This window comes from Phoenix dactylifera, chromosome 3 (genome assembly GCF_009389715.1).
Source record: "Phoenix dactylifera cultivar Barhee BC4 chromosome 3, palm_55x_up_171113_PBpolish2nd_filt_p, whole genome shotgun sequence".
Classification (NCBI taxonomy): domain Eukaryota; kingdom Viridiplantae; phylum Streptophyta; class Magnoliopsida; order Arecales; family Arecaceae; genus Phoenix; species Phoenix dactylifera.
The window spans coordinates 3,756,386-3,777,719 of record NC_052394.1 but is presented as its reverse complement, the minus strand read 5'-3'; the positions used below and the strand labels follow the sequence as shown (position 1 = coordinate 3,777,719).

The following is a 21,334-nucleotide window of genomic DNA, read 5'->3' as shown; positions in this document are numbered from 1 at the left end:
TAGCTGCACTTCACATGATCGCTTCTTCCACAATCAAGAAACTAACAAAATTACCCAACTCTAAAAAAAAGAAAACCTTTTCTCTTTAAAATACCATTAAACTTCCTAATGTCAACCACTATCGCTATCAGCCTTTCTTAGAAGTTACAGCCCAAGTTGTACTCCACGCTTAAATAGTTTTTTTGTGAAACTCGTCTTCTCCATCGATGTGTACTCCCGGGATCCACAATGCAATTGCCTTCTGTGGTAATCCACATTCAGTTCACAACAATTCTTGGGTAAAGCCTGGCAATACATGAAAACCTGCTAATAAGTGGTGAGTGGTCTTCTATTACCTTCAATGAAATTTCCATATGCTTCAAACTGCTTTGTCCTTTTTCCCACGGCCTTTTTGATTACTCGTTTCACTATAGTATGAGAGATCGAAATATAAGCTGTTTTAAGAGCTTATTCCACATTCACTTTCCCTTATTTATCAAATCTTTCAATTCCTGAGATGTTTTTTATTTTCCCCCTCCTCTTCAATTGTTACGGGGGCTTTATCCGAGGATCAGACTTAGAAACCTCAAATCTTTTAGCCACCCCTTTCCAAGAAAATGTTTCTCTAGAATATGACCATGAGTTGCGTATAAAATATATAAGATATCCCCATGCAATTGGATTTTATTCTGTGATCAAGATAATATTTTTAAAACTTGCTCATATATGAGAAGGAAACAGGTCTTCACGTAGGCCAATAACTCCTCCTCTGAGTGTTCCTCACGTCCATTCCAATCCATTCCACTGAATCGTCTGCACGTCCATATGCATATGGTATTTTAGTTCGGGTGCTCTTCACAACCACTCTAGCTTAGCAAATCTCTCCACTAAGACAGCGCCACCATTATGTCTTCAATCCCATAACTCCAGACCCAGATAATATACTTGTCCTAATGGAGGACCAGTTTTTTCTACAACTCGGGAGGAACAACTGAACTAAAAGTCGTGTACATAAACCCCCTCCAATCCAACGGCTTTCTCCAATCCAAGCAAGCGTTCAACCCAACCTATCAGATATTTCTTGATACACAAGAGGATGGCAACTCGCTACCTCCCTCTCCTCCTCCTCCTCCTCCTCCTCCCTGCCTCACTGTTTTCTTTTGCTGTTGGAATCCCATATCAAGCACCCGAGAAGACTGAGGAGAAGGTGGTGGTGATGGAAGGCATAGTCTACTGCCAGAACTGCACCCATGTTGGCTCTTGGTCATTGGCCGGTGCGAAGCCCCTGCCATCAGCCAAGGTGAGCATTTCATGCAAGGATCACAAGAACAGGGTCTCGTTCTACAAAGCAGTCCAGGCCAATGGGGAGGGATTCTTCTACGCACCGCTTGCCGGCTTGAAGGACTACCATGTGAAACGCCCGACCGACGCGTGCTTGGTGCGCCTGCTCTCCTCCCCCGATGCTCGTTGTAATGTGCTCACCAATGTCAACTATGGGATTGAGGGAGCCCGACTTCAGGGCAAGAACAAGAGAATCACGACAGGGGGCTACAATGCCGAGATTTACGCTGCCGGGCCATTGGCTTTCCGGCCAGCCCATTGCCCTCCAAGGACTCTATATTGAGTAGTGCGGTGTCTCCTGACTCAGTAGTGAGGACCTGACTGCGCTGTGTTATTGGCTTTCCTTGCTCGTTGTTTGTGCACTTGTGTTTTCCTCCTGTGTTATTTGTTTTGCTTGTGATCTTTGTCTCGGGGAGCCCCGAGTTGGAGCTTTCTCCGTGTTTCTCCGTAAGACAGGATATACTGTAATAGATCGCGGTCAGTTTCCTGTAGCTTTCCCGTGTTTCTCCAAACTAGTTCTTCTAATCGTGAGTTCTGTTCACCGAGCGGCTCAATGGATTTGGAGCATATAGCGAACCCACTAATAATAATAATAAATACATTTAAAAATTATTTGAAGGCCTCAATGAATTGATAGCTAAGGATTTTTTGGGGGCCTCGATGTATTTATAATTAAAAGTCTTTAGGTCGGAGCCTTAGGCAACTGTCTTAGTCACCTAAGGATTGAGCTGGCCCTGACGTTAAGTCATCATCACCCTTAGAGCAGTCAAAAAGTTGATGATTGATTCATGCTTCCGGACCATTGGCTTTCCAGCCACCAAATAGTGCTTTGATAGCAACGCGGAGCAGCTGCCTGCACTGCGAGATTTCTGTTTAGAACTATGTTATGTGCACGCCTGTGTTTGTGATTTCAGGAGCCTCATACCTTTTCCAGTGATGTTATCCTTGTTGTGGAATGAAATCCAATATTTCAAGCCTCCCTTTCCTCTTGTTTAAGTTCCCAGGTGGATGATGTAAATTCTGGCTGGAGCACCGTATTCTGAAATTTTTTAGCACCAACTTTCAAAAAAAAATTCACAATCCTTCATTCCTTGAAAAATTTAACGTAGAAAAGAGCGGATCGGATTGTTCATTAGATTTTATAAAATTTGACTCACAGCAGAAAAATTCCTCCTAGATCCTGCAATGTCGCATGTACAATACACCATCAATTTCAACTTCATCGTCACGTTTCTTTTGGATTGTCAATGACAGGAACATCTCTAGGACCCACCTTACACTACCATAGAGCACCGCACCATCAAGTCTCCAACAGCTGGTCTTGCTGGTGTAGGTTTCCAAATAATTGTACTGGCCTTTCTAATTCAAGTCTCCAACTGAACGGCTGAGCATTGGACTTGGGCCTTAACTGAAAAATTGCAAGATTAACCAAAACAAAAAACAAATATTCAATCATAAGATCTAGATGCAAATTTGCAAGGCACAGGCACTCCTTGCTTCACTTTCAGTAAGAATCCAGGTATTCCCTGTAAGCTGCATGCCGTCAAGGTAACTGAGAGCTGTCATAGAAGAACAAAATAAAAATTTATTCTAACAAATGGTACCCAGTTTGTAACCAATGGATCGGACAGTTACAACATTCCAAATGACCACTCACCACAAAGCAGTGGATGCAATAGTCAACAACGTTCAAGAACCACATCCATCACTATAACCCCCTTAAAAGTGGCAAAACTCTGCTACTCCAAGGTCCCAAAAACCTGAAACAGGTATTAAAACAGAACACCTAGTATACACTGCTAAAGCGCTTGAGACTTCTTTTTTTTGCGATCTGAAATACTATTGTATTGAGTATAACCAGGAAAAGGACCCGCATGCTACCGCAAAACAGGCTCCACCTCAGGAAACCAACACTCGTCCAATCATCCCTTGAGTCCAAGTTGCAGTCTCCTTCAACTGGTCATCATCAGACTGAAGACACTCCCCCAAGAAATCAATGTGGAATGTGCAGCCTTTGAACAAGACCTTCGTGTTTGGACCAAGCGTGTCAGCAAGATCACCCATCGCAGCAACTGCAGCTTTAGTTACTCCATCATCCCTGCAACAAAGTCAAAATGATGATACTGTTGCATATTATAGAAATCAAACATCTGAAACAAAACTGTTTTAGCACAGCATACCTGCTCTTGTCCCTGAAGACTGCTTCGGTGAACTGCAACAAATGGCTTGCATAAGGTATCATCAGCTCAGCCTTGGCATTTTTGAATCCCTGAAGTATACCAGAGTAGGCCTCCAAAATGCCTCGTCTAAGCTGGTTTCCATAATCCAGCATATCCTCATCACTAGCATCCAGATGTGCGCAGAGCTCAGCAGCTCCTTGAAGCATCGGCAGTGCATAGGGAACATATTTCTCAAAATGCTCGCTGATTGCAAGGGCAACATCGCCAAAGCATGAGAATATAGGAGGTTTGACAGACCGATGGAGCATGGAATTAGAGAGGTCCTTAAGAAGTTGACTCATGATACCGTCACAAAAGGGAAGAACCTTTTCATCCAAGGCACGGCAGATGTCACCAACCACACCAACTGAGATAGAGCAGACTTGATAATCCTCAAAATTTTGTAAGCCCATTTCTAGATACTTATAAAACTCCGGCATGTACTTGGCAAATTCTGGTCCAGTAGCATAAGCAAGGGCCCCAATAGCAAGCATTGCTTCCTCATGCACGGTGGTACTGCGGGAAGCGAAGATTTGAAGAAATAAGAACATCATCTGATCAGCAGACTGAAGAATTATGAATTTTGTCTCATCCAAGCTACTCAGCTTCTGAACTATTACTTGAATAACACCACACAGCAGGGCCTGCAGATCACTTTGTCTTTCCCTGTCATCTGAGGACACTGTTTGGAGCTCTAGAGTCCGGTTTATTCTGCTCATGATTTCATGAAGTAGATGGGTTAGGATGTTTGAAGTTTCTGACATATTACAGGCTCTAACTATCTCATTCAATGTCTCATATGCAGAAGATCGGAGCCTGAAATTGTTAGTATCTGCACAATCAGCTGTAGAAAGGAGAGCTGAAATAATGTCTCCAACAAAAGGAGTGAGCACTGACGAAATGGCTCCTGAATCCTCATAACCCTGGGCAAGAAAATAAATGGCCCCACAGACCTTCTCAGCCACATTGGGGGCATCTCTGATACTTTCTAACAACACAGAAATGATACGAGGAAGGTTTGCAGGAGTTATTACTGGATAAGCACTACTCGTAGAATGCAAGATCTCAAAAATCCTTCCGAGCGTCCAGGCTGTCGTGTCCTTGACATGACTTACTTGGTCTTTCATTGCATTGAGCAAGAAATCCAGCCCAGCATGAACCAGTGGTGCAAGCTTTTCAAGCGATGGACCTTCAAGAATAGACCCAAATGCAAAAGTGGCTGCCTCACGGCTGCGCCAATCACTCTTTGTTATGTTACTCTCGACAAAAGGCATCACAAGGGGCACAACTGCATCCCCAACAGTCCTTGCAACAAGTCCAAGGCACGTCCCACCAGCCATGGACAGATTCCAAACACCATCATCTTGATCCTGATCCTCCTCTTGCTTAAGCAGTGTTTCCAACAGCATCGGCACTAGCAAAGGAAGAGCCTTTTCAATAAAATGAGAGTGAACAGAAGAGCTCCCTTCATCAGCTCTGCCATACTCTTCCTGTAGTCCAATCTCTTCATCACAGATAGAGCTCCAGAATTCAATAGCTTGCAGAGAAACAGGCTCCTCATCTCCCCTCACAGCATTTGCAGTCAAAGTGAACAATGTTTGCATGTATGGATCAAGAATTTCGTAATACATAGAAGCTATAGAAACAAGGCACTCAAATGCTGCCTGTCTAATCTCCAGCTCTTTAGATACAGCGGTCTCACACACGACTTTCATGATGAAATTCCTCTCCATGTCATTATCAAAGTTAGTCTGAGCAAAATCAAGAGCATTGTACAGTGCTCTCACAGCAGCAAGACGGACTTCAGAGCTATGCTCTGTCCGATTCATGCCCTGAACCACGGCAGTCAGAACAGCATTCACTTGTTCCTGCTCCAAGTCCTGAGGAGATACCTCCTCGCAGACATATCCCAATGCATCCAAGGTTGCTTGTTTCAGAGGAGCAGGAGCCTCCTGCTGGGTCATGTTGTTTAATAAATGCCCGATAAGCTCCTGCCATTCCCTCCGGGGGATCTCGATAGAAGCAACCTTGGCAATGACTTGCGATGAGGTGTGCCGTGCTTCTGGTACAGATGATCCAAGAGTCCTTAATAAAGATTCCTTGATTCGGACTTTGATAGAAGGGTCCATACCAACCCATCGCTGAGTGAGTTCCTCTTTTCTAATTGAGTCCTTCGCATCTAAGGAATTCTTAAGGATAATGCCAGCAAGTCTTCGAGATTCAGGAGGCTTTTGGTCATTTGATAGCTCAAATGACAATGAAAGGAGGAACTGGGGAAGATTCTGTTCCTGAAACTGCTTGAGGTTCTCCTCTGCGACAGTTCGTATCTGCCCATCAGGAGATTGGGCAGATAACAGAATCTGGGTAATCTCCATTGCCATTTTAGAAACTACAAAATGATACAGGAAGCCTGATTGTGCAAATTAAAATTAGCAAAACTAGGCATACCATGCAAATACAGGATACCTAATTTGCAGGAAACCTACTGATAATTGTTATTGAAAGCATTCATCAATTTCTACTAAACTACTATGAAAAGAAGTGACAAATTTCCCACTTTGATTTCTAACATTGTTTCATATCGAAGTTTCATGTTCTATAACTATGATACAAAATTTCACAACAAGAAGAACAATTGCAATTTTCCCAAAATCAAGCAACATGGAGCATCTGGTAACGGGAAAGAAATCAACAATACATTTGATAGAACCAGGAGAAAATGCTTACTTTCCCCAGGAAATAAAGTTTCTATTGCACGAATATTTGATAGTTCTGATTAAAAAAACCTTTTTTTATTATCGAAACCAAACAATCGTCAGACAGATCCCTCAATCAAAAATGCCTAACAATTATGTAAGAAATCAAACGATTATTAATAAATATAGCCAAAAACAAATTTTGATACAAACATTAATGCTCCCCACCATAAAAAAAAGGCAAAACGGAGGAAGTATATAGTGATTCGCAGGACCAAAACCCTACAAGACAGAGAGGTGATAGAAAAATTGAAACACAACTCTAAACCCCAAAGGTCAGAAAACATGCCAAGAAAGAAGAAAGAGGACTTGTGCAATCAAATGGAAACCAAAACCCTAAACCCCAAACCCTAACATCATATTATAGTCGAAAGCTCACAAAAAAGGAAAAAAAAAACAGATATCAGCATCTAGGAGAACCAATGCCCGAAGAACAAACAAATAATACTGAAATCATCAACTTCACCCAGAAAATTAGACCAGAAATTATACCGAAATGAATCGCTTATAAAGCCATAAACCCTACTGCATCGACCGATGACCGAGAACACAGGAGAAAAGAGAACAACAAAAAAAACACCTAGAAATCGAAGAAATAAACGCAGGTAGGGATGAATCCGTATCAGATCTGAGAGTTAATTGGGAAAAAAAAGAGAAGAAAACTAGACGAGAGAATCGAAAGCGATACCTCTGATTGGGAATCTTCTAAGCGACGCGGTTCCTCCTCGTCCTCCTCCGGCGGCGAATCGAAGCCCGAAGGAGGATGCGATTTAGGGTTTCGCTCCCCTCGGCTCAGCGCACGGGCTCCAATGAGAGGAGCGGACTGCGGTTGGGGTCCGGGGTCGGGGGGCGAGATTTTTTATAAGGGATTTTTTCTTCCTTTTCGAATGGGTTGAAGAAGCGGGAGGTTGTCGCGTGGCAGTCGAAAACCCTAGTGTTTTGAAATGCGCCTCTTCGCACTTAATTGGAGGCTAAGCAAGACATCGGAGGAGTTTGACCTAATGGGAAGTGTACAAGTGGGCCAGATGAGACGGCCCATGGCAAGGGGTGGTGGTTTGACGCGTTAGCATAGCTTTACAGCTTGGGAGTGTCAAGCCCGACTAGATCGTTTGACGGGACAAAAATGTCCAACCATGTGGAGAAGTTATCGAGTAGAAGTTTCCAATTGGCGGTCGATGGATCCTTCTAAGGTGCACTTAATTTAGTTATAACTTAATTTAGGCTTGAATCATGCCTAAAGATTAGCCCATGGATCATGTCTCCATCCCATGCTAGTCTCGAAACTCGGATCAGGTTCAATAGTGATCAGATCTAGCTATAGCCCCAAGAAAAATTCTTCGCTAGATAGGAAGAAAGAATAATTTATTATATGCCACAAAATTAGTTGACCTCAATATATGATATCTAACCTAGCTTTCCGTATAATTAAGTTGATAGAGTTGGCCTAGAATATGGAACCATTTTTGTACCAAAAGCCAGCTTGGACTCAATGTGACCCACTTTTAAACTTAATATAAAATAGACTTTGAATTCTTCGTGATGCGTATTTTGCTTCGCAAAGAGTTGTGTAAATCTGAATAGCTACCACGTCATCTATCTCGAAAGTAGATAGATGTTGCGACACTTGGAAGTAAGAAGATTGTTTTGGATGTTGGACGTGGCATGTTGTGATAGCACATCTATCTCCGAGATGGATGATGTGGCAACTATCTAAGGCTGTATAGCCCTATACGGTGCAAAATATGCATTGCAGAGAATCCTAACTTTATAAAACAATAATGCTGCTCTTTTAACCTAATGAGGTGATATGTTATAGCTGCATAGGTTATTATTCGGGATCGTCGTATCAACATAGAAAGATTTGGTTGAGACTATAGAGTGTTGCATGATGGGTTATTTGAATCCTATGATGTCAATGCTATGAATGACTTATTATTAGTTCAACCAATTCTTTATGGCCTCTCACCTTCCCTTAGACCTTTCACTCTGTTTTCTAGACCGATCGGACTCATCTCAAATGAACTTGTTGAGAATAAATATATGCGTAGTAAATAAATGAAGGATGATGAGTTCTCTCCAAAGGAGAGAGATCTCTGGCGTGTGCAAGAAAAAAGAAAAATGACTCAGACTATCACTCTATAATGATTGCAAAGCTATCTCTTCAAAGTATCTCACCTTCTCCATCCGAGCAAGAAAATTTGTAGGTTTATTTGGGAAGTAGATGCACAATTCCGGTGTGTATTGTGGGCTAACCCACCATGAAGGTCTTGAATGCTTTTGTTGATAATGTGAGGAGCAATAATTAGGGGCATCAAATTACGAGATCAAGCCACCCATTTACCTCGCCTCAAGAACTCATAGAATCTCATAATTTCAAATTCACAATTCGTTGTGCCAACTAAGCCAATTAGCTGGTTGATGAGCTAAAAGGAGCAACCCCACTGCGGTGCAAATAAGATTGGCCTGACACGATGAATTTCTTAACTAGATTTAGGTGCGATTCCATGTAACACCATCATTCTGAGCGCGCATCTCTAAGCACCGTGAGATGCTGGGTAACGGTGCGATGCTTTTGGATGGTAGTCGGCAATTACGTTGCCGATTTAACGAGGTAGAAATTGCCATCACTCATCCGCGCCTTCAGTTTTCGCTTCCTTCTTGATCCTCATTTAATGGCTCTACCAGTAGCGGTTCCTCGCAGCGACCAAGAACAAGAAATAGCGGGAGAAGATGTAGATTGGGAAGAGAACGGAGCAGAGAAAGAAGACGACGGCGACGACGATGGCGAAGATGATGAAGATGTCGATGATGAGGAGGAAGAGGGAGGAGCCGATCCGTCGCTGGAGATCAAGAGCCTGGACGATCTGGTCCGCCGGCGCAACTCCATCTGGCCGGCGCGCATCAGGGTCCACGGCGTCGTCGTCAAGGGCAACGCCAAGACGAGGGCCTTCCTGATCGAGGCCGAGGTGCTCCCCGCCTTCCGATCCGCGGTCACGCTCGGGGGTCTCCTCCGGGCCGCCGCGGCCGCCAACGAGCGCCTCCGGCGGCTCAACATCTTCGAGTCCGTTTCCATCACTCTCGATGCTGGGCCGCCCGATCTCCCGGGCACGGCAGATGTCGTCATCGAGGTCGTCGAGGCTAAGAATTCTGTCGCTGGCGATATTTGTGTCTTCTCTAAGCCGGAGGTAAAAATCCGGCCTCGCTTCTTCCATCCAAAGTCGAGAAGATGTTGTGTGCTTCTGTTTAGGTTTTCTTGACTTATTATTATAATTATCGTATACCTGGAACGAGAATAAGATAATTGGTTTAAGCAGTTCTGTAAATTTGACGGAGAGCCGACTAGATTTCTTGAATTGGGTTTATATTTCATCTTTGAATTGGTTCTGAGGAAATGTCATGTGATTCGTGTTCCTACATTGGTACCATAACGACATAGAACAAAATGGGAGTTGTTAGGGTCTTCCAAGAATTATTGGTTGAAATTGCCTCAGAAATTGTATCAAATGTTTTGACAATAATTTTGATGGATTACTTAGAATGTAGAGCTTGTTGGCGGAGGTGGAAATTATTCTTTTCTGCAACCATGATGCCGAAATTTAGAGGGGTTTGTTATATGAGGTTCTGTAAGATGGTTCACCTGAACAAGAGACAGGCAGCTTGGCCTTAGAGGGTATTGAAGGGCAGGCATGCAATGCTTATGCCTGCTTTCGTTCTATATCGGTGGAATTAGAAGGAAAAGTGTTTGCAGCACGTATGTTTAAATCTTTGCCCCAAATTCTCATCATCCTGAACTTGCAGCAAACCTGCAGGAAACAAGAGGTTTGGCTATCTTTTTACTTGTATCTGGTGCCCCCTACATGGCTTTGAAATGACCAAAGAGAGATGGTCAGGGGAGAAAGAAGTAGAAGTTATAAGAAATGGCCTTGGATCCCATGATTATTAACTCTTAGGACTATTGGGCATCACCTTTGCAGGTGGCTTGCGATATCGAAAATTCTATGGATTTCAAGTTTAAGGGACTTCCTAACTCCTCATACTTTTCCATTCCTCTGCCTCCACTTCTCCGCCAATTCTAGTTGTGTGGATGGTATACAAATATATAGTGGCTGGGGACCAAAAGAATTATATTCATGAATGAGTCTTTTCATAATCATCCCAAGCTTGCCTTGCAAGGTATGCCGTCTCGATACCGAGGTCCGTACCGGTGCTACTTTGTCACTTTATCGGTATGTCCAGTATGGGAGCCGGTTCGACGTACCGATATTTGGTACGCCTTTCCATACTGTGTATCGAAACTAAGCCGGTATGGTACGGTATGCCCCGTATCGCTTAGTTTGGTATGGTATGGTGTACCATATGTTTTTTTTACTATTATTTTGAGCTATTACCTATTTTTTCTGTTTTGCCAACTTTTCATGTTTTGTAGCCTCTTACTTTTCAAGCCGAGAAAAATGACCTTGTTGTTGGCATTGGAAACTGCTAGCATGTTCTCTTGTTTACAATTCTTTAGAAACACTCTCCCAATTTTCATGCATGAGGTACTCACTGGTATCAGGAAGTTGTTATGGGGCAGTATGGCATGGTACATAATGGTACTTACTGCATTATAGTTGTTTTTTCAAACCTTAAAATGAAATTAGTAATGCTCTTGGTATCTAGAGCTTAACCAATTATTGGTGATTTGGTGGCTAACCATAAATCAACATGATCCTTGATATGTCTAGTATTGCTTCTTGTTTCTGTATTACCTTGAAAGGAAATTTAATTGGTGCCAATTTGTTATGCATTGTTCACATGGGTCATGTTGAAGAAACCAAAAGCATAACAACATGCTTCATCCTACTCTTTCAACTTGGATTGCTGTGAATGCTTCGATTTTCTTACCTATCAAAAGCTACAAAAAGTTTCTAAACAACCTTCTTGAACTCTTTCTCCTTATTTCCACATGCCTGAATGCTTAAGTCTTTCCTCAAACCATACGTATCGTGCTTGCGAAAATTTCTGGTTAGAGTTGCAGCAAGTACACAACAACCTTTACAAATGCATTGTGTTTGTAGATTGGCAAAAAGTCATTAACTATTGAAGCTAATTAGAAGTTGTAGTGCATCCACCGCTTAGAATCGCTGATCTATTGAGTCAATCATATATATGCGCAAACATAGAAGAGAATACACCTCAATAGTGCAGAGTTGCATGATCTCGGGGTCCCATAAAAGCAAGAGGCAGGGAAGCATAGAGGAAGGATGATTAAGAAATCTTCCTTGGTGTTTCATGGAACCCAGCCATAAGAAATATAGACTTCATTGCACTTATTCTGGGTGTCCATGAGTCTTAAACTTCTCAGACCATGGATGTTTTAACTTCTCAAACCATCTAAGGCAACCCCAGTATATTTCCTATTCTTAAAATTACTAAATTTTTCTTCATATGTTGACTTTATCTCTCACGTTTGTATGCTAACACTATTTTGAGCATCATAACAACCAAACTAGATAACACATTTAGACAGAACCTATCAAGCTTGATGTCAACTGAAAATTAGTATCGAGATGCTTTCCTCAAGAAAGGCGATTGATGTATGTTCATTATTTTGGAAGCTTATAAAACATTATTTCCTCAAGGATAACTGATCTTTCTTCAGTCTCTCCCTTAGGGAGGACTTCTCATGTTCCAGAGGCAAAATTCAGGCCCCTTTTTGTTTTAAAATTGTAGCTAGCTGTGTGCTAAAACTTGAGATCTAAGCCTAAGCACAGAATTTAAGTAAGAATTTGAGTTGCAATCGTGTATTTGTCGTCACTTTTTTTGGAGAACTATGAATCATAATTGAACTACCATAATTGGAGAGTTTATTAGTGAGTAATAGAGTACATTTACATGTTTGGCAACCTTGCAGATGGACTTGTAATTTATTCGTATAAGTATTTTCTTAGTTGTTTTATTTTTATTTTTCCTTTTCCTTCCTAGCTTTTGTAGTCCTGAGTACGAATTTGTTTTTTGGAGCATTAAGAATCCAACTTACTGGTTTACTCAAACCTTGACTTGCCTACTTAAATTTAATATTCTTTTCTTCAATCTTATTTAATTTCATATTGGAAAAAAGTATTGGTCATAACATAACCATCAACACTTTCCTCAACTAATTGGGGTCAGCTTCATTAATGCTTGTTTGCCAAGCATTCTTATTTAGGTCTAGCTTTGATGATATCTCAGGGCTTTCTATATTGTTTCTCATAACTTCTCATCCATGTTATCTTAGGTTTTTCCCTCCACTTTATACATCCAAATTTAATGCCCTCCTGCTTTATTGTGGCTTGTTGCATAAAGAAATTAAACCTCAAGTATTCAAACATATCAAAAACTGAAGTTACATTCTATAGGTTTTTCAAGTTTTTACAGCTGGCTGTCAACCTAAATGTGAAGTCTTCACCTTTTTCATTTGGGTTTGAGACTGGCATCAGCAGTTTTGAAGAAACAAGTGAAGTTCCAAGCTATAATCAGATTGTATCAAACATAGAAACCCCTAGTCATATGAAATATTGATGTGTATTGAATGATTAAAATAAGAAGATAATGTCACGGTGCCATCATGTACATCATAAGACAGAATCTTAGTGCACAGCCAGTGGGACATTGCTGTAGTCTTATGCAGCTATGACAATCATCCGCTGATCCACTGTGCCTAGCAATAGCAAGATGCCCACTACCTCATAGGAATTTAGTTTCCAAGGCTACTATAATTATGAGGAGTAATAGGCTCTTGATTTGTTCTTTTCCTTAAAAATTGCAGATTCTTGCCTTTTGACCATCAGACAACACTTAGCCACCCAATAATTATGAAGTGCATAAAAAGTCCAAATCTAAAATCATTTGAAGTGTGAGTAGATCTGGAATCACCAAAAATAGATCATTTTAAAAAGAAAATTGGAACAGGGAGAACATAGAAAGCAGGTTTGAAGTGAGTGTGGCACCTGGGATGGAAGATTCATTTCACTAGGCTTTAAACCACTCTTTTTTTCTTCTCAAAATTCTTTTTTTTTTTTCCAGCAACATTCTTTTCAAAATTCTTTGATCAGCATCATCATGCTGGAAAGCTTATGGGTTAGAATTATGCATTTCTAGGAACTTCATATGAGCTTTTATGTCAATGTGCATTGATTTTGTTTGTCATGCCACCTACTAATGACATATTTGTTTCTTTAGCAAACCCATTCAACCGGTCCAATATTCTTCTTTTTCTTGAATTGTCAATGAAGATGCCGTTTCAAAAAAAACCATGAAATGATCGTTAGTTTTTATTTTTCTGCCTGCAGAAGATATTATATTATCTCTTCCGAATTATCATGTCAGTCCTGGTGTCATCTCAAAATACTTGTTGCTTCATTGCGGCATCATGAAGTTCAACAAGTTTTAGTTTCTTTAATAATGAAAGCAAGGAATCTATAGGCTTGCTCTTAGGAGAAACTAATGGAAAAGGGAAGTAAAAGAGAAATAGTTTCTGCCTCTAAGTTACTTAGGGTCTATCATTTAAAAAAAAAAAAAATGCTGATCTAGTGCTTTGACCTACAGTAGAATATCTGTTATACTTAAAAGTACATGCAAAGCAATATTATGGAGCTTGAAGTCCTTCAGAGGAAAAATTTATCCGACTATTACTGTTATGTATACAACATCTTGTGTATCCAAAGGTTGCCTGATTTATTTTACTAAATATCAATATTTTTAGCATAAAACTTATGCAAGTCTGAACCTTATGGAATAACTGATCCATACCATATGTGGTTGTGACAAGGACAACATCAGTGAGATATTGATCGGTTATTTTTTTCATTCTTTTTTAAAAGTCATGTTACTATAGTAGATAACTGAATAAAGTTGTAAAATAAAATAGAAAAATATATAGGAGCATGTGGATTTTTCAACCAAATGTACCAATGCAATTTTTGTATATCGATAGACCTTTTAATATGAATTAAGATATGCACAAATGGATGCTTTGGATGCAAAATTCTTCCCATAAAACAGTCAACACCCATAAAGACCACCAAACAAAGCAATGGTGTACTCTGAATGCATGCTTTAGTTGATCCAGGAAGATGCCATATGAAGTAGATATAATGAATTTATTGCTTGCTCATCATGTATGTATATATCTTTTATTTGGCTACATATATCCACATGCCATTTTGGTGGTACTAATTTATGCGGGCAACAAGTGCAACCAAGTGTTTGTATATAAGAAGTCTAAGTACTGTTTTTCAGTCTGACATATATGTCATGGTGTTGTTATAATAGATATCGGAGCACTTACTCTCCCTCCTACGCAAACCCCCCTGCCCCGTATTTTTCTCTCTCTCTCTCTCTCTACTCACTCTTGCTCTCCCAAAAGGTAATCATGTCATGCAAGCTTATCTCCATGCATCTTTCTATGTATTGTTTTGTTTTCAAAAAGCATGTTCTTCTGTAAGGCTGTTCTGAGTACTCTTTTCTGCTAATTGACATTTCTATATCTATAAACCCTGTGTAACTTGATGTCTGTTCGTATTTTTTATATTCAGTGCTACCCTGTTATACTGGCATGTTTTTAAATGTTTGTTGTAATTCATTTTGTTTAATGCTTCTCAGAATTGTTATATGTACTTTGTAGGCTAGAACTTGGTCGCTTGAAGGATCACTGAAGTTCAAAAACTTGTTTGGCTATGGTGATATTTGGGATGCTTCTGGGGCTTATGGCTGGGACCGAATATCAGAGATAAGTGCTGGACTGTCCTTACCCAGATTCTTAGCTGTATCAACTCCTCAAACAGCTAGACTTTCGCTACTTACGCAAGATTGGTTTAAACTTTCATCTTATAAAGAACATTTATTAGGCCTTTCTTTTGGTTTGCTATCAACTAAACATCAAGATTTGACTTGCAATCTTACACTGCGTATGTTAAGCGATCCATCACATATATCAGCCGAGTCAAGGAGGAGGCAGATGCTCTCCTCATTTAAATACACGTATAAGATTGACAAGAGAGATTCAAATCTAAGGCCAACATGTGGATATGCTTTTCTCTCTACATCTCAAGTTGGTGGCCTTGGGCCGGATAGTGGGGATTCACGATTTATACGACAGGTAATATATTCCTACCTTTTCTAGTTTTCATTAAAATGGGTTTTGCTTAAGTATTTATACATGCTCTAATAAACTAACATCTTAGTTCGGTCAACATAGTTCAAACATGTAAGCTTAATTCACCATTTCTTATACCTTTACTGTGAGAGGCAGAAAATTATTCTACTATTGTTCATCTTTTATGTTTTTTCCAATGAAGCAGCAGAAAGTTAGAACAAAATGTAGAGTGGAAATATTCATAACTTAGCTTGTCTTTTGGGGAGGATGTAAATGTTTTAAGAGTCTGGAATTATTTGGTTGTTGGCCATTTATGGATCCTGAGATTTTAATTGCACTTGTTGCTATTGTCTCTTGTTTTGGTTTGTTTCTCTGTTCTTATTAGATGGCGTAAAATGCTTTGGAAAGATCAGAACATGATAGTATACTCGATTTCTTTTTTATTCTTGCCAGTCATATAATGATCCTGATAAGTTTGGAATTAGTTCTAAACTTCTGATGATATTAAGTCGTTGACTTGCAATCACCATATTGTATTTTTTAACATTTAGGCTCTTGAACGCCTTACAGTTATACGCCTTGTTAAATTTGCATCTCCAACATATGACATGCCATTTTACATTGTAGTCATTATGGATAAGAACTGCTATCTGATTTATAAAAATTGGCGATATATTATTGACGTTCTATTAAGCCACAGAACTCTACCTTTTTTCGCATAGACACAATGAGAATTTATCCTAGAATGCATTAGAGATTGGTATCAGTAATTGTTCATGAAAGAGCTCTAAAAAGCATGGCATGGACCATAACTCTAGTGATTGCCAGGGTGGGCATACCAGTGTGCTAAGCACAAAGCTAAGTACTGATCTTTTTCAGCTAGTCACTAATAATGTATATATGACATAAACATGCAAAGACTTTGAATAGAATGGATTACAAAGGGACTAAATGGTGAATGTTGGAGTTTAGGTTTTCTAGATTCTAAATAAGCTCCTAGAGTGACCATATAGTCCTTGAAATTGTTGGCAGACCATGTGAGTCTATGCTGTCAATGCCATTCTTTTCTTCTCTCTTTCACTCTATTTCCCTCATACGCACACACATATCAGATGTGAATGATCAAACTCCTAGCGTGGGTCAACCCCTTAGAATTATTAATCCCTTTAGTAACACTGAATCCAATTTGCATTCTTGAGAGTGGGCGGGAAAATTAAATGAATAAGCAAGAGAGGAAGAGAGATAGATCTCTAGGTACACTTAAGTTCTCCTCTAATTTATCTTTCTTGATAGTTTAGGCCTGGACAACTTTGCCATTGTGGACCAACAATAAATTAATAAAGATATATAATATTACTTGGTCCTTGATAGAGATAGAATTAACTAAAGTAGTCTGCCTTTAAAATAGTTACTTGCAGTTCAGTCCATCTACCTTTCTTTATGCTTGAATGGTCTTGGGGTATTTAATCAGTCTCTCCTGTAATCCTTACAATTAATTCATGGTCCCTAGAACCTTAAATCAGCACAGGAACAAACCAAAGTAAAGCCATTCTCAAAACCTTTCTTAAAACATATTATAAATTGAATAAACGTAACAAAACTCAATAAATTAAATGATTGATATCAGATCTAAGGTTTGCATGTATAATAATTGTTGTCCTACTAAACAACCTAGATAGCTTGTTCCAAATGGTACAATAGGTGGCATACAGGTTTGGCCCCAAAGACATTGAGCTTAAACTACAATCAGTAGTGCCCTTATGTTAGTTACAACTTGCATATTATATATCTGAAATCTACATATTGCATCTTGATTATGGTTTCCTAAGATGGGTTTAAAGATCATAGATGCACTGCTCCGGCGCTTGCTTCATTCTGGTCGATTCAGCATGAAACAAACAACTTGTTAGTGCAAAATCGCCTCTTTGGTTCGAGAAAAAATCATTTTAATCCTATTAGACACTATACACTATGTCAACTTCGTCATGCCTAAACCTTTACATGATTATCTAAATATTTCAACTATGTTCGAAATAATCCAATTCTCTTGCTAAACCCAAGATGACCACATGGATATTCTACAAGGAGACATCTCTGGACTCTTTTTTTGACTCAAGTTGAATTCATCAAACATATCCAAAACATACATGTTTTTAAATTTAGAAATCATAATCATCTATCCTTTTTCCCAACAATTTGCTGTTGGCTTTATGGATTCTCATTCACCAAATATTCCTATTTAGGGTCACCTCCGATATTATTTGAAGTTTCTCCATATCCTTCCTTACAACCATCATCCATGTTAATTTAGGTCTTCATCCTTTCTCATAACCTTCAACACAAACTAAAGTACCTTTTCTACTAGGAGCTTACTTGAATCTTTGTTGTACATGTCTATACCATCGCAATTGATTTTTTATCACTTTGTCCTTAATTTGTGCAACACCTACAACTCCTCTAATATATTCATTTCTTAATCTATTCTTGCTAGTTTTACCACGCATCCATCTTAACATTCTCATTGTTTGCCACACACAATTTGTTACCATGTACTTTCTTTGTCACCTAGCACTTTTAGCCATACAATATTATAGGCTTTGCTATTATTCTATAAAATTTTTCCTTAGGTCTCCAAGGTATTCACCTATCGTATAATATTCCATATATACCTCTCCGCTTCATCTACCCATCTCTAATTCTATTATAAATATCTTTATCTCTCTTCCTATTCTTTTATATAACAGATTCTAATTAACAAAATTAGTCACTTTGTGGTATCTCTTGTCTAACAATCTTAATTAATATTACATCTTTTTGGGCATTCTCATATTCCAGCATTAAGTTTAGAAATAACTAAGAACTTATATATAAGGATCCAAAAATTATCAAACATCTTTTCGAGCATACTCGATCTGGTATTTAATGTTATAATTCTATAAACCCACCTATTTTTTGCAGTGATTTCATGTTAGCATATTATTCATAGTTATTTTCCTTTCTATTTTGGACAGCGAGGACCATGAGTAGGCTTGCTGATGCAAAGGTATGTCCAATCCTGGACATATATAAAAGTGATATTACCATGCTCACTTTGAGATTGTATGTCTTGTGCTAGAACCCATGTACATGGCATTGTTAGAAACGAACGTGCTATTTTTTCCAAAAAATATTGGAGATAGTGAAATGATCCAATCCTATTTTTCTTCATCTCTTCAAACTAGGTATGTTACCCTTATTAAGGAATGTTTCTGAGATCTTTGTATTATTTTCATAAGTCTGTGGGTCCAAGTTAGATAACAGATGGTAGAACTAAATCTTTGATATGAGAACCAATTTTTTCTTCATCAATACTTGCATCAACAATTTTATATCTCTTCTTTCCTCAAGTTTGAATTCAGTCTTTTTTCCTTTTCGGTCTAGAAGTATTTATTATTGGTGGCTTAGCAATAGATCATGCACAAACTTTTATTTTATTCCTACTTCCCATAATATTTTAAGGCTATTCCTACTTCGAGAAACATTTTTCATTATCCCACATTAAAATATGCTCCAATGTTCAACTTATTGGTGCATATCATGCAATAGTACTAACCAATATTGTTTTGTATACTCACATGTTGACTGCTATGCTACAAAACAGAAGACATCCCAATGCACAATGAAGTCAATAGTTATTGTACTTATGCCCTTTAAAAATGAAATTTTTGTTAAATGACATTTTAATGATATTTTTTTTATATGGAGTTCATTAACATGGTGCAGTATGTGTATATTCAGTGAGGTTTATTTTAAAAAAAATCATATGTGGGAGGATTTGTAGTTTTTTTATGTGTCTCAGCAAAGAAGCACGCGTTGGTACAGCTGAAATACGGTTTTTTTCATGGCAAATCATGGTATTGGTTGATGGCACAAAAGGCTATAAGGGACTCATGGAGAACTAAGTATTGGTTACTTCATTTATGGATCAGCAGATAAGACATTGGTATCTCCCTGATCAATGAGGCTGGAGACGGCATGTGCGAGTTAAGAATGAATTTACTTTCCTAGTCAACCGCATGTAAGCTTCTAAAGATTTTTTCCATTTTTGTAGTGACTGAAGAAACAGAGTTGCTTAGGCAAGAGTAAAATAATTGGAAAAAGTCTTTGGTGAAAAGGTTTTCTTTTACATGCTTGGCACATCCCTACATCAAGTACAAGTTCCCCCATCCTGCTGGTATTTATTATTTTTTATGTTATATCAATTCAACTAACACTTGTGGAAGCAAACCTCCTTGCTTCTAGTTACTATATTGCTGCTAGCATCTCTTGATGAATTATGTTCTGAGGAACAAATATAAAAGGAAATTTCTTTAATATGTACAGGCATTTTGGTGTATGCTCTTTTAGATCTTTTGCTTGACTTCTGTGTTTTGTTTCTTGTTCATTGGGATGTAAGTGATCTTAAGCATGCACATGTACACATATACATAGTAGGTTTTAAGTAAATTTTGCATGAGGTTTTGTGCTTTCCACCTTACTCAAGCAAGTATTTCTCTGTGTTGTCTGCTTTATTTTTGACATCATATAACAGGAGTTTGATCTTCGAGGTGCTCTTCCATTGGGTTTTCATAACACTGCCCTCAACATTGGAGTTGCAGCAGATCTTATCATGCCATGGGGAAGTGGAATTCTTGACTCGTCATTGCCTGATAGACTCTACATGGGCAATCATTCTTCTCCTGTGTGCACCCTGGGGGGTGGCACCTCATTGTTGGGGTACAAATCAGGAGGATTTAGCCTCCTTGACTTGAAAAGGTTATTTCGCAGTAAATTTGACAATGATGACTTCGATGCCTCTCCAGAAAGGAGTGCTTTAGGGGGTGGGCTTGCTGTTTCAGCCTTCGCTGATCTATCCTTTGATATACCTTTGAAGCTGTTCAGAGAATCTGGGATACATGGTCACATGTTTGTCTGTGCTAGGAATCTTGCAAAATTAACAGCACAAGAATTTAAAATTTTTTCATTATCAAAAAATATGGAGATGTTTCAAAGCTCTGCAGGTTTTGGCTTGATAATTCCTACTAAGTTGTTCCAAATGGAGGTTAGTATTACGTTCTTCACTAACATAGCTCATTTTGCCCAAAACTGATGATTAACGTTTATTCTTAATGAATGGTTTTTCCTTTCAGGTTAACTATTGCTACATATTGAAGCAGTCTGAACATGATCAGGCAAGGACAGGTGTTCAGTTCAACTTCTCTTCCCCATCATAGAATTGTTTTGGCTTGCTTTTTAAGTGGAGATTTTAAGACACCTACCACTGATGACAGCCATGATTGTTCCTCGATTATTTTGTATGGTGAGCCAACAGAAAAATAAGTTGGAACCTCCTGATCCAAAAACTTATAATTGACAATTTCAGTAAGATCTTTTTTTTTTTTTTACAGGAAGGATGAAAGTGACTAGATTCAATTGATGGTTTCGTTTCCATTTTCATTAGTTCATAATCACGTAGATGTTTTAACCGGTATTGCAGCCCCAAGTCTTGAACTTGTGGTAAAAACCAAATCTCGTGATGAGGTGTTATTAATTCTTAATTCAAAATATCATCCTTCTGATTATTTTTTATGTAAGTTTGAGTTTTTCCATAGTCGCCCTTGGTGAAATTAATCGACAAAACTCTTGCTATGTGATGTTGGTTTCGTGTAATCAGTGTTGGCTGAAATGCAGATGCTGCTCATGCAACTGGTGCTTAAATTAGCACATTAACTGGCATGTCCAAGTGAAACATAAGTTTCAATTGGCACATTATGGATGTTGAAGCATGCAGGGAAGCAGGATAGCTAGGGCATTCTTAATAATGAACTATTTTAGCGGTCTGGTTTGGTATGGATCTGAAGCCAGATTTTAGACTCAGCTGTCAGCAATAGAATCTACATTGTTGC

General features: G+C 39.0%; 3 protein-coding genes across 5 annotated transcripts; 2 read left to right on the top strand and 1 right to left on the bottom strand.

Moving 5' to 3' along the window:
* Nucleotides 1-901: 901 nt before the first annotated feature.
* Nucleotides 902-1,861, top strand: LOC103710381 (non-classical arabinogalactan protein 30). Its single transcript, XM_008796074.2, has one exon. It carries the CDS (start codon nucleotides 1,076-1,078, stop codon nucleotides 1,601-1,603), a length of 528 nt encoding a protein of 175 aa, XP_008794296.1. The 5' UTR covers nucleotides 902-1,075; the 3' UTR covers nucleotides 1,604-1,861.
* A 1,024-nt stretch (nucleotides 1,862-2,885) lies between these two features.
* Nucleotides 2,886-7,253, bottom strand: LOC103710386 (importin subunit beta-1-like). 2 transcript variants are annotated; one of them, XM_026805899.2, is made up of 3 exons: nucleotides 6,984-7,253; nucleotides 3,501-5,949; nucleotides 2,886-3,418 (listed from the first exon to the last, which is right to left on the bottom strand). In XM_026805899.2, the coding sequence occupies exons 2-3, from the start codon at nucleotides 5,918-5,920 to the stop codon at nucleotides 3,220-3,222; spliced, it is 2,619 nt and encodes an 872-aa protein (XP_026661700.2). In that variant the 5' UTR covers nucleotides 5,921-5,949; nucleotides 6,984-7,253; the 3' UTR covers nucleotides 2,886-3,219. The 2 variants fall into 2 exon arrangements, with proteins under 2 accessions (XP_026661700.2, XP_026661701.2); XM_026805900.2 differs by having other exon boundaries at nucleotides 3,501-5,928.
* Nucleotides 7,254-8,935: 1,682 nt separating this feature from the next.
* LOC103710345 lies at nucleotides 8,936-21,077 on the top strand. 2 transcript variants are annotated; one of them, XR_604605.4, is made up of 5 exons: nucleotides 8,936-9,480; nucleotides 14,940-15,413; nucleotides 19,981-20,490; nucleotides 20,579-20,748; nucleotides 20,837-21,077. XR_604605.4 is itself a non-coding variant. In XM_008796022.4 (4 exons), the coding sequence occupies exons 1-4, from the start codon at nucleotides 8,968-8,970 to the stop codon at nucleotides 20,660-20,662; spliced, it is 1,581 nt and encodes a 526-aa protein (XP_008794244.2). In that variant the 5' UTR covers nucleotides 8,936-8,967; the 3' UTR covers nucleotides 20,663-21,010. The 2 variants fall into 2 exon arrangements, 1 of the variants encoding a protein (XP_008794244.2); XM_008796022.4 differs by having other exon boundaries at nucleotides 20,579-21,010.
* Nucleotides 21,078-21,334: the final 257 nt, after the last annotated feature.

Coding starts and splice junctions, on each gene's coding strand:
- LOC103710386 (XM_026805899.2), bottom strand. CDS start 5,920: ATGGCAATGGAGATTACCCAGATTCTGTTATCTGCCCAATCTCCTGAT. Junction 3,419..3,500: donor GTCTTCAGGGACAAGAGCAG/GTATGCTGTGCT, acceptor ACTTTGTTGCAG/GGATGATGGAGTAACTAAAG.
- LOC103710381 (XM_008796074.2), top strand. CDS start 1,076: ATGGCAACTCGCTACCTCCCTCTCCTCCTCCTCCTCCTCCTCCTCCCT.
- LOC103710345 (XM_008796022.4), top strand. CDS start 8,968: ATGGCTCTACCAGTAGCGGTTCCTCGCAGCGACCAAGAACAAGAAATA. Junction 15,414..19,980: donor ATTCACGATTTATACGACAG/GTAATATATTCC, acceptor ATCATATAACAG/GAGTTTGATCTTCGAGGTGC. Junction 20,491..20,578: donor CTAAGTTGTTCCAAATGGAG/GTTAGTATTACG, acceptor TTTTCCTTTCAG/GTTAACTATTGCTACATATT.